The sequence below is a fragment of the Plasmodium gonderi genome, assembly GCF_002157705.1.
Source record: "Plasmodium gonderi DNA, contig: Chr02, whole genome shotgun sequence".
NCBI classification, from domain to species: domain Eukaryota; phylum Apicomplexa; class Aconoidasida; order Haemosporida; family Plasmodiidae; genus Plasmodium; species Plasmodium gonderi.
Genome location: NW_021628926.1, coordinates 110,027 through 122,823, shown reverse-complemented (window position 1 = coordinate 122,823; position 12,797 = coordinate 110,027). Strand labels below are relative to the sequence as shown.

Sequence of the window (12,797 nt, the reverse complement as noted above, 5' to 3'; positions counted from 1 at the left end):
TTCACGTTTAGCAATTTCTTTCAATTATAATTTTCGTCCAACATCCCCAACATGTACATATATATATATATATATATATATATATATATATATATATATATATATATATATATATATATATATATATATATATATATATATATGTAGTAGCACTGATTAAACATTTTTCTTATTCACATAGGGTTTTGTGTGGATCGGGACATGGATATTATTTTATTTTTCCAAAATGTTCTGTCTATGGTAATATTGTACCCCTTGGTGCAGTGTAAGAATTATAAAATAAGCCATCGAAATGGAAATGTACGAATTTTCAACTTTTCTTATCATATTATGTAAGCAAACCAATGAGAATATCGTTTTGCGAATATATGAATTAGTGCAAAAAAAGTGAAACTCCAAGTGTACATGTTCCTAAGTAATCACATGAAAATGGGGAGAATATTGTTGTACAATTTTTTCCCGTTTTTTCCATTTAATCACCATTTACTGGAATGGTAAAAATACGATTCTTCAGCGGAGTAACAGTTGCCATTTTCAAACGAATTGTAAATAAGAAAAAAGGACGGGGATTAAAAAAAAAAAAAAAAAAAAAATGTGCAAATATAACAATGTGAAGAAAAATTAAAAAATTTTTCCAAAAATGCAATTAATTTTACTGCAAGGAGTTAAAGGAAAGGGTTAAAATTATTTTCATACGCTTTTTCCAAGTAGAAAGTTTTAAAAGTTTTATCACGTCGTATTAAGAATGTTTTTTTGTGAAAAATGGAGAAATGGAAAAATGTAGAAATGGAAAAATGTAGAAATGGAAAAATGTAGAAATGGAAAAATGTAGAAATGGAAAAATGTAGAAATGGAAAAATGTAGAAATGGAAAAATGTAGAAATGGAAAAATGTAGAAATGGAAAAATGTAGAAATGGAAAAATGTAGAAATGGAAAAATGTAGAAATGGAAAAATGTAGAAATGGAAAAATGTAGAAATGGAAAAATCCATTTTACGAGCTAAATGTGCAAACTTGTCCAAACGTACTTCTACTGATTATTCTAAGCTATTTTTTTTTTTTTTTTGAAAAATTATAACCGTTAATGTATGCTCATATTTCATCTGTACATTTATAAGGTACAGAAAAATTCATGGTTCACTAATATTGCTACTACGGTTTGGTTAAGTGAAGCAACAAGGTATAAATATATATATATATATATATATATGTATATAATATATATATATATATTATGTATATATTACATAATTACACACTTGTGCGTAATTGGGAAAAAAGGGAATAATATTTTTCCACATATTTTAGGAGGAATATTTTTTCATACCATAGGAGGTACTGTTTTGAAATAGTGATAATACGCATAATATATAATACATATAAAATATAGACTTTACTAATCAGATAAGAAGGTAAATTATACATTAAAATACTATAAAGGGAAGATAATACGTTAATCTATAAATGTACACAAATATTAAATACTAAAAATACATGATAATGGGAATAATTCACATATCGCCAAGTGATCCAATTTAGTTCTATATATATATATATATATATCATAATATTTTTTAGTTTTATTTATTTTTTTTTTTTTTTGAAATATCGTCGTCCTTTCTGCCTTTAATATAAATATATTAAAAATTATTCACCTTTTAAATTCCCATTTGTAAAAAATAATTTGGAAGAATTTTATCATTAGCAACAATTCTAATGAATATCTTCTTAAAATCTCATAGCTGAATAATAAAAAAAATAAAATACTACTACTACTACTATTACTACTACTACTACTAATAATAATTCTTATGAGACATTGTATAATTTAAATGTTAAAAAGTGATATAGGAAATCTTTAAAAAATTGAAAAAAAAATAAATCCGTATATAAATAACACTTTTACGAATTTAATTTTGCAAGGATTTAACCCTCATAATTCTTCTTAACTCAGCAATGGAGGAATATAGTAATTATTTTAAGGGGTTAAAAATAGCGCTTCTGTGAATACACTTACATTGAAAGAAAATAATTTGTGCTATACGTTTTTGGATGTATAATGTAGAGAAGTATAAGTTAATATATGTATATATTTATTTTCTTATTTGTCTATGCATTATTCACCTGCTGTATATATTACGCTAAACAGGAATGGCATTATATATGTATATATATATATATATATATATATATATATATATATGATATGCACGTTTAACACAACTTATGAGTGCTGGAATTGTTAGTGCAAAATTTTCATTTTCAAATTATTATATATGCATTTTATTCTCCTTTTGCACAGCTTTTTTTTTTTTTTTTTTTTTTTTTTTTTTTTTTGTGTATAATTATGTACAGTACTTTTATGCAGTGCATACCACAATTCTATTAACTTTTCATAGTCCTAAATTTATTTAGAATTTTATTTTTTCAAAAATATTATATGTTCATTTTTGTATTTCTAATAACAAATGAGTATTAGAATTTAACATTTGTAATAGGATATAATAATTAAGGAAATAATCCTGGCTGTAAAAATATATATATATATATATGTACATATATACATACATAATAACATTAACTTGTTATTATTTTTCTGATTTTGAATTAATTAAAAATTTAGAATATTATTAAATAAATTATGCTCCATTATAACATTGTTAGAAAATACAAAATTATCCCTTAATTAATTTATTGTATCACACATTTTGTAAGCAATGGGTACTGCAAGCAAAATACAAGAAGTTCGCGAGAAGTTAAAAGAAGAGGTATACCTATTTTTGTTTTTTTATTAAAGACATTTATGTGCTACATTACATTTAGAATATTCTATTATATAGAAGAGAATCGAAGAATAATTTCTTTCTTTTTTTTTTTTTTTTTTTTTTTTTGCTGTTTTTTTGATCTATAGAATTAAATCATTTTCTTTTATTTTATTTTAATTGCTTTTTTTTTTTTTTTTTTTTTTTTTTCTAAGTATGGGAGTATTCTGAAAAGTTGGCCAGATTATAATAAAAGCTTTGACTTAGATCAATTATATAAGCATAATTACGAAATAATATGTAATCAAATTGAGAGTGAAAATGGGAATAGAAATGATGATGATAAAAAACTGTGTCAAAGCTTTTTTGGTTTTTTGGAACATATTAATTATGGAGGTGGAAATAACATGTACAAGGGACATTCGGTGTGGTCTGATTTTATAGAATGGGCTTATAAAAAACAAGAAAAGCCGAATACATTTACATATGACAATTTGGAAAATTTCGTTAATAAGGTTGAAGGATTTTTTAAAAAAAGAATGGAACCAGCGCTTGACAACACTATTGAAATTTTAAATAAGGACAATGTAAGATTAAGAAATTTAATGAAATTACACTATTATTTAGAAAGTGCTGGAGACATTAAAGTTCTAATAGATGGTAATCATGGTGAAAATTATCCAGATTATTGCAAGTTCATCAATGATTGTCTTGATATATTTAATGCCTATTATCCTGAAGTGTGTACTAATACTCCTGATGATACGAAGCCTAAAAACATATGTAAACTTTTGGAAAGATTTAAGGATCATTATGAGAATATAATGTATAAAGCGTTACGATATAGACAAGCCCTTATTAAAGACGACCATACTGACATATTTTCAAATAGGGTTCTTTGTAGGGTGAATAAAAAGGAGTATAGTGCACATCCTATTGCAAGTTTTATTAATGCAGCCAAAAGTGCAAATTCTCCATTATTTAACAAAATTATGATAAGTTCCTTTTCTGTATTGGGATTCCTTTTGATTTTCTTCGTTTTGATAAAGGTTCGTTTGAGAGATAATTTTTAAATTTGTCAATTGTGTTTTTTTGTGCATGCATTTATTTTGCATACATCTTTACGTTAACTTTATTTGTAAATATGTGTCACTTTTCATGAATTGTTTTACAAACCACGGAGGAAGTGAATTGAACTCTCTATGTTGTCAACTGTGCGAATTATGAACACATCCGTGTATGGGTCCATTGCAGAGTTAATTATAAAAAACGGGCATCATCATTATCATCATCCCATCATTATCATCTCATCATTACTATCATCTCATCTTTACTATCATCTCTGTATAAATTTTCTCGCCGCGCAGGTTACACCCCTAGAATCCCTGATTTTTGGTAAAGAACGAAGCAGTAGAAGAAGATGGAGAAAGGGTCCAGCAGAAGAATACGAGGACGAATTCGAGTCTTCAGATCAGTATTCATACGGATCCTCAGATAAACACTCATACGAATCATCAGATCAGTATTCATACGAATCATCAGACCAGTATTCATATGAATCATCAGACCAGTATTTATATGAATCATCAGACCAGTATCCTTACAAATCATCAGACCAGTATTCGTACCAATCCTCAAATCAGTATAATTCACGTGGCCAAGATTTCGATGATTATTTTTCCAATGCATCTTAGATGATATGTATAACGATTAAGTTGAAGAGGAGCACAGGGATCTGTGTACATGTTTATGTATTCCTATGTAGATATGCATAGGTGGTGTTAAATACTTTAAGTTTACTATGATTCGTTTGAAAAAAAGGGTGCCTGCACAGAGTAGTGCAGCATATGAGCCCAGGTTATTTTTTTGGGATGCAGTTATATAGAATTTTCCTCTTTTTTTGTAGAAAATATTAATAAAGTCTTAATTCATATGAAATATAAATTGTTTTACAAAATTAAGCAAATGTGAAGTTATCCTGAGTGCTGTGGGGATTCCATTTAATTAATGATAAATATTTAAGAACCTCCTACACCCCCGTCCAAAAAAAAAAAAAAAAAAAAAAAAAAACACCATTGCAAGATATAAGCAGTGTTACTACACGAGGAGAAGTAAATATTTAATTTTAATCCTCAATGGGTGTATATACATATGTGTACATCTATATATATGTGCCTGTACACGAATGTGCAAGACAGTTGGTATGGTGCGCGCAACAAGGCAGGAGTGGAATGCAACAAAAAGGTTTAGTGGTGTGAGAAGCGAACTGCTTAGGGACAACATATTTTGCCATTTTAAAAAATAGTTATATTTGAAGATCATGTTTTTTTTAAAGTAAATAAAGTTATATTAACTTTCTAGGAAGTGATAAGAGGGAAAACGTTTCAAGGGAAGAAAAGTGTTGAAAAATTACACGACAATTTTGTTATACTATTTCGCTATTTTGTTATACTATTTCGCTATTTTGTTATACTACTTCGCTATTTTGTTATACTACTTCGCTATTTTGTTATACTACTTCGCTATTTTGTTATACTATTTCGCTATTTTGTTATACTATTTCACCATTTCACTATTTTATTTTTTTGCACACATTGCATGAGAATTGTGCCCAATTAGACAATATTTGGTGGAAGAGAAAACCAGGGCAGAAACAACCAAATGGTAGTGATGATTCGTTGTCAAGCATGCGTGTGAGTGTCGAAGATGCAAAATAGATAAGAGGGGTGTGAGGTATAGTTTTTTTTTTTTTTTATCAAAATGTGATAATATTTTGAAGGAATAATGGAACTGGAAAAGTTGTGTATTAAAAAATAATGGATTATTGGAGCACGTTAATTTTGGATAAGCAAATTTTTTTGATGTAGTAAGAAAATTTGCACGTGGCTCAAAATAATCCCTAAGGTTTCCAGAGAAAGGAAACCCATGAATCTAGCACTACAGATACGGAGAATTTTTTTGTGTATTCATGGGATGTGAATAAAGAAATGAGGTGACAAATATTGCAGGAAAATTTTATTTATTATAGACAAATAGAATGTGAAAAGCTAGTTGTAGACCAGAATTTGCATATAAATTTATAGTAAAAATTTTAATTCATTCAAGATCGATCCCCTCGACTTGTACAGAATTTGCAAAAACAGGGTAATTGTATTGGAAATAATAATTGTATCAATATTTTTACTGCCACGTATGCATTTATGCATATGTGTGTATACGTATGTATATGTATGTACACTTTTCATAACAGGATGTCATAACGTGTTTTTTTTTTTTTTTTTTTTTTTGGTACATTTCTTATTTTTTATATTCGTTATCATGACTAATTTCAATTTCATAACTTTTTTTTTTTTTTCACAATAGTAAATTTAATTTTCAATACCTTAATATTTTTGCCATAGTTTCTTTAATTAATATAATTTGCAAAGAGAAAAATACGTTTCATATTGTGACAAAAAAGTAGGAATTACCTAATCCAGGTACTGTGCAAGTATTTATTAATAATTGCATGTTTTCACATTAATATATACATGTGCTATATGTTATGCATTGAACTGCGTAAAAAAAAAAAAAAAAAGGGCTTATAATCATGTGTTTTGCTACACCACACCCACCACCCTCTTTCATGTTTTGTGCATATATACATTTTGTTTCCACATTATAAAACAATTATAATTAAGCAAAAATGTTTCTATTGCATGCATATTTTTTTGTTATTTTTTTTTCTTAATTTTGGACATTTTTTTAATATATAAATTAGGAGATGTGTGTATTACTTTATTTATGAAAGAACGTATGCACATTTTGTATAATATATATGTATATTTTTCCTTTGGGGTAATTTGTAACAATTAATCGATAATTCTACAATTAATTGCAAACAAGCAAATAAACATGGAGAAAATAGTCTAACAAAGGAACTGCCAAGCGTTCATAATTTCCCAATTTTATTATTCGTTTTTCTTTTTATTTTATTTTATGAAATAATTTTTACGTAGAAAAAAAAAAAGAATGTTAAATGAGAACTACACCTTTACAGCTAATATATGCAGAAAATATACGTAGTTTATTGGATAGTTGTAAAAATCTGGTATGTCTTTTCACCCATGCCTATATATGTCAGTCTCCCTGTGCAAATGTGTATTTTTAATTAATTATCAGAATTGAAGGTAAATAAAACTAATGTGAACAAAAAAAATGCACATTTTGTTTACTATAATTACAGTGTCGGTGTTATATATGTGTCTTTCTTCATATGCCATACACAATTTCTTACAGAAAAAAAAAAAAAAAAATGCTATATTTTTTATAATACTAGTTCACATTACACATGCACTGAATTGGTTAAATTAGTAGAGTTCGTTGAATTCATTTTTTTAGACAGTTTGATTAGTGGAAATATAAATAAGCACCCATTGAAACGCTGGGGATATTTCTCCTCTTTACATGTTTTCTAGGAATGAAGGATTTGTGCAGGCAATCAATCAGACATTTAAAAATGGAAAGAGTGGAAAAATGTGCTCAAAAGGGGAAAAAAAATAGAATAAAATAGAATAGTAAAACAAATAAAAGTTATTTCACATATGCATTTCAAATGAACATATTTTTTATTTCGAAATTACACAATTAATTTGGTAAAGATGGCTAATCAACAAAATATATCAGAACAAGTTTTATGAGCTATAAAGAATGGATTTGGTATGGGGATAGGTTAGTTATGAATGTAAATGGAGTCAACAAAAATAGGAAACATGTATTCATTATACTTCTTTTAACTGTTATATTAAAACTGGGAAAATGAAAAAATATTTAATATTCTATTTTTGAATTTTACATGTATATATACACTTTTGTTTTTCCGCAATTTACATTTCATCTTTTTTTTTTTTTTTTTTTTTTTAACTTCGCTTAGAATTTTTCCCAATTTCCAACGTTTTAATTTGTCGATTGTTTATTTTTTATATGTAACGGGGTGTGTGCAAGAATCATTGAAAGGTTCAATGAATGCATAGGTGTATAAATAAATAATTAATTAATGACTAATTAAACGATAGACTAATTAACTATTTAATAGAAATGTTATTATTTCACAGGATTGAATAAATTTCACTTAAATGCTAATTTAACCTGGCTCCACTACTCCATTTTCACACAACCCTTTCTAACTCATGGCCCCGAGGTTCATTATTTATATGCATCGCATAAATATTTTAGGATGTTTTATAATCTTTTATATTTTTTTTTTTGCATTCTTTATTTTAAAAAATTTTAAGAAATGGAAGGAAAAATGTGTAATGTTATTATGAATATATTGCATACGTGTTATACATATACATGTATGTGCGCATACATATACGTATATATAAATGTAGATTTTATTTTTTAAAGCCCATGAATATGATTTCCAATTCCAGTTCTCATTCAAATGATTTCCATAAAAGAATATAATAAACTTGTTTAAAAAAAAAAAAAAAAAAAGAAGAAAGTTTTTAAAATGTATGTTTAAGTAGGGGTATAATATTTTATTAGCTCATGTATATACACAAATGAAATGGTTATAAAATTACATTTTTATGGACGAGAAAAAATACTGCCAAGAAGCACCCAAATAATACCCAATACTCCTGGGCGTAGCCAATAAAAAAAAAAAAAAAAAAAAAATTAAAAAAATATAATAATATTATATTATATAAAATTATATATAAGTTATTAACATATAATAATACACAATAATACGTGATAAATATAATAATTAATGTATAATAAATATAATAATATATTATACATATATATAATAATTATATAACAATTATGCATTGATAACTATGTAACAATTACCTAATAATTCATTTTTTCCGTGCGCATTTTGTAGAAACAGTGTATGTATGCATAATAAGAAGAAAAAAGTGCTTTTTTTTTTTTTTTTTCTTTTTTTTTACGTAATTAGTATTATTATATGTACTTATTTAGGCACGTATTTTAAATTTCTGTATATGTATTAATGACAAAACATTGATTAAAAAAAAAACAAGTTTCTGATTAATTAGAATGAAGGAAAATTTTTATAAAAAAAAAAAAAATGTATATAAATGCAAGGCAAACATTAAAAGGCTCTATTTCACATAAAAATATATATATATATATACTTATGTATATGACATATTTATACTTATTTACATAATATGCAATTTAGAAAACAGCTTTACATGTAAAAATTAGTCCGTTGAGCCTTATTTTGCTTTTTAATTTTTCTTTTTTTTTTTTATAAGATTAGAAAAGTATCCATTTTATTTAGGGTGATACTATATTCAAATGTCACATAGTTGAATCTGAAGCATAACAAAATTTATATATCTGAAATGCATCAAATGTGTATGCGAATATGTATATAACACGCATATGACACGCATATAACATGTATGTAATACCGAATTAGGAATAATTCTTAGGTCAATGCTGGCTTGATAACTTATATATTTTTCTGTTTTCTCTATTTCGTTTGCAAAATTATGGATGTGAAGAGAATGCATAGCATTCATTTTTCATTAAAGGAATATTTGTACTGTTATGCATTGGTTTTACGTCTTCAATAAGCAAAACCAAAAAAATTAAAAAAAAAAAAAAAAATTTTAATATTTTTCCCCAATGTATTTTAAATATGTCTGAAAAAAGATTAGTTGATACAGTTCTTATTAAGTCTATTCAAGATGAGGTTTGTTTTTATTCCTTTTTTTTTTTTTTTTTTCTTTATTATTTTTTGCAGCTCTTTTAACATATATTCTGTATATATGCATGCAAATGTGTTAAATTCTTCTCATTGTCTGCTCATGAAGTGCAGTTCTTGCGTTCACATTCGTTGGGATTGCCCGTGAGCTGTACCACATTTGGGCATTTCCACATTTGGACATTTCCACATTTGGACATTTCCACATTTGGACATTTCCAGATTTGGACATTTCCACATTTGGACATTTCCAGATTTGGACATTTCCACATTTGGGCATTTCCACATTTGGACATTTCCACGTTTGGACATTTCCACGTTTGCGTATTTATTTTTTCACATTTATGCATCCCCTGTGTCTTCTCCCGCACTCCCAACTTTTGTAGTACCCTCTTTTGAACATTTGGCCAAAAGTAAACGCAGATAAATTATTTAGAGTTAATTCGAGCTATGAATCAATATGTAAAGAAATTAATGAACAATCAAATGGAGATGTTGGGAGTGATACTTGCCAAACATTTTTTGCATATTTAGAAGATATTGTTAGGGATGAATACAATGAAACTGTTCGTGGTATTTATGATGATCTTATAAATCTAAATTATGAAGATGAAGTATCATATAATGTTTATTCGTATCAATTTTGGAATTTTTTACATTATTTTAAAAAGATAGCAAAAAATAAAATGTACAAAAATATTTATATGATCAAAAATTTGTATGAAGATAATGATAAATTGAAAGGAATAATGAAGTTATTTTATTTTGATGAAAATGTAGGTGATATTAAAAATGTATTAGAAAATTATCATAATAAGGACTATAAGAAGACATGTGAATTTGTAAATGAATGTATAGATGTGTACAGAGATTTTTTAAATTATACATGTCCTACGGAATATTATGATAAATTTTCGGACAGTACTGTATGTAATGAGTTGTATGTATTTTTTGATAATTACGATAAAATTCTTTATCACCCATTGAAGAAGTATGATAGGATTACATCTTTAAGAGAATACCCGGACACTGCTAGAGTCAGATGTGATTATGATGAACCTATGTATAGTTACTATCCAATATTCGCATTCTTTAAACATATATCACGGGGTGTAACTCCATTCGGGTTTTCTTCAATTACTTTTTTCTCCTTGTTGGCTATCTTCTTGTGTCTCTTCATTTTGTATAAGGTGAGGATGCTGGTTCAAAGAAGGAATTTTCTCTCATTGTGAATTGTCAAGTGTGAATGGGCCACTTTAAACTTGTTGTGAAGTTTCTCTTTTTTGATGTTTCTCATTTTGTCCTTGTGCGTTTACTCTTTGTCATTTAGAACAAAGAAGGCCCTTGAGGCACAGCTTTTTTCACGCCATTTTTTCACGTCATTTTTCACGTCATTTTTATGCGCCATTTTTTCACGTCATTTTTTATGCCATTTTTTTACGCCATTTTTTCACGCCATTTTTTCATGTCATATTTTGCATTCCATTACATTTCATTTCCTCCTTTTCTGCACAGTTTACTCCTGTGGGATTGCACTTCAGCCCTCAGAAGAAAAAAATCAAAAATGCTTGGAAAAATATACAGCGGGAGCATGAAAGAGCAACTCGTTCGAATAATGATCAAGAAAGTGATAAAAGTGAAGTGACCGATGATGATTCAACAGTTACAGATGATTCATTTAATATACGTTATCAGTCAACGAGATCTTAGGTATACATATATATATACGTACATATATATATACTTACATATATATATATATTTTTGTGGATAAATGGAGAAAATATATGTGAAGGAAGAGACCAGAGGAATTTTTATGTATGTGTTGCAAAAGGGTGAAAGGATTGCCAAAAGAATGCTTCATTTTCCTCATCCATGTAATCTTTTTAAGTTGTTTTTTTTTTTTTTTACAATATATGCTTGCATACATATTATAATATATATGCATAATAACTACTGTTAATATGAAGATCATTTTTGTGTCTATATATATATATATATGTCGCTAAACTACGGGGTTGGGGGAAAAAAAGCTAATCAGTCCATAAATAGAGGAAAATCTCCCACTCCTTTTTTGTCACCATCAATCGAAACGATTATCTTGAATGATTGTGATAATTACTCCTATGTGTTTTACAATTGTAGATATTTCAAATTGATGAATAAATTAGCTGATTTTTGGACACATTGGATTCATGTCAATTAAATGAATTTTTTAACTTTACAATTTGTGGGAAAAAGGAGTAGTATATCTAAACATTGTGATATTATACCATGTTTCAAGTTCAGAATATCTATTAAACTGTAATTCAATGGTGGAAGCACAACAGCACACTGAAAATTCCCCCTTCCTGGCTTTGCATTCATACTGTACGTACATTCAGAACCGATTTTTTAAAAGAACCAATAATATATATTTTTTTTTTTAAATACGTGAAATGTTAGTGTAAATCATTTTTTTGAAGTAAAAAGTAGGCATGAGAGGAATTTTAATTTTGCACAGATGGATGAGACCATGGATGTAGCGAGAAAATGTGTGTCTAATTAACATTGTGCGGGATTACAGAAGAGGCCAGAATTATATATGTATACATGTTTGTGTATATGTGTGTATGTGTGTTTATACGTGTTTATACGTGTTTATACGTGTTTATACGTGTTTATACGTGTTTATACGTGTTTATACGTGTTTATACGTGTTTATACGTGTTTATACGTGTTTATACGTGTTTATATGTATTTATATGTAAAATACCGTTAAGCTCTTTCTGCTGGCACTTATAAGCACATGCTTGTATATATTCACACGAACCAGTAGATCGAATAGTAGAAGAAAAACTTGTGGATTGTGAATATTTTATTATTTACCTTTTCAGTATATGCTTTGGTGTAGAAGTTAAAAAACAGGGCAAGGTTTGAAGAGACCCCTATATCCCAACATTTTAAAATAAAATAATATTAACACTTGGATGAGTGAAGGGAAAAGAGCATTTACACTGACAGCGTTTTAATAATAACACTGTTGTTTCCCCATTTTTGTTGTTAGAATTAAATTAAAGGAGGAAAAAAAAAAAAAAAAAGAAAAAAAGAAGTAGCTTTATTCCAATTTTTGATGCAAAGGGTGATGTTCACAAAAAAAAAAAAGGAAGCAATGGGAAAGGAGGTAAGAGACACGTAGCTGATTTGAACCAAACTCCATAATCTTTATGGATAGAAGTTTTATAAAATAGTGTTAATGATTATTTTATTTTATTTTTTTAAACTTGCTTAGCAGGAAAAGTAATGAAGAACATGGAGAACGATCTTCTCCC

The 12,797-nt window shown here is 27.2% G+C and overlaps 2 protein-coding genes across 2 annotated transcripts; both read left to right on the top strand.

Moving 5' to 3' along the window:
• Positions 1-2,052: 2,052 nt before the first annotated feature.
• PGO_020170 (variable surface protein) lies at positions 2,053-4,456 on the top strand (the record flags this gene model as incomplete). Its single annotated transcript, XM_028685836.1, has 3 exons — positions 2,053-2,085; positions 2,978-3,811; positions 4,019-4,456. The coding sequence occupies 3 exons, from the start codon at positions 2,053-2,055 to the stop codon at positions 4,454-4,456; spliced, it is 1,305 nt and encodes a 434-aa protein (XP_028541637.1).
• A 4,964-nt stretch (positions 4,457-9,420) lies between these two features.
• PGO_020160 (variable surface protein) lies at positions 9,421-11,196 on the top strand (the record flags this gene model as incomplete). The annotated part of the gene is made up of 3 exons (XM_028685835.1): positions 9,421-9,474; positions 9,873-10,688; positions 11,002-11,196. The coding sequence occupies 3 exons, from the start codon at positions 9,421-9,423 to the stop codon at positions 11,194-11,196; spliced, it is 1,065 nt and encodes a 354-aa protein (XP_028541636.1).
• Positions 11,197-12,797: the final 1,601 nt, after the last annotated feature.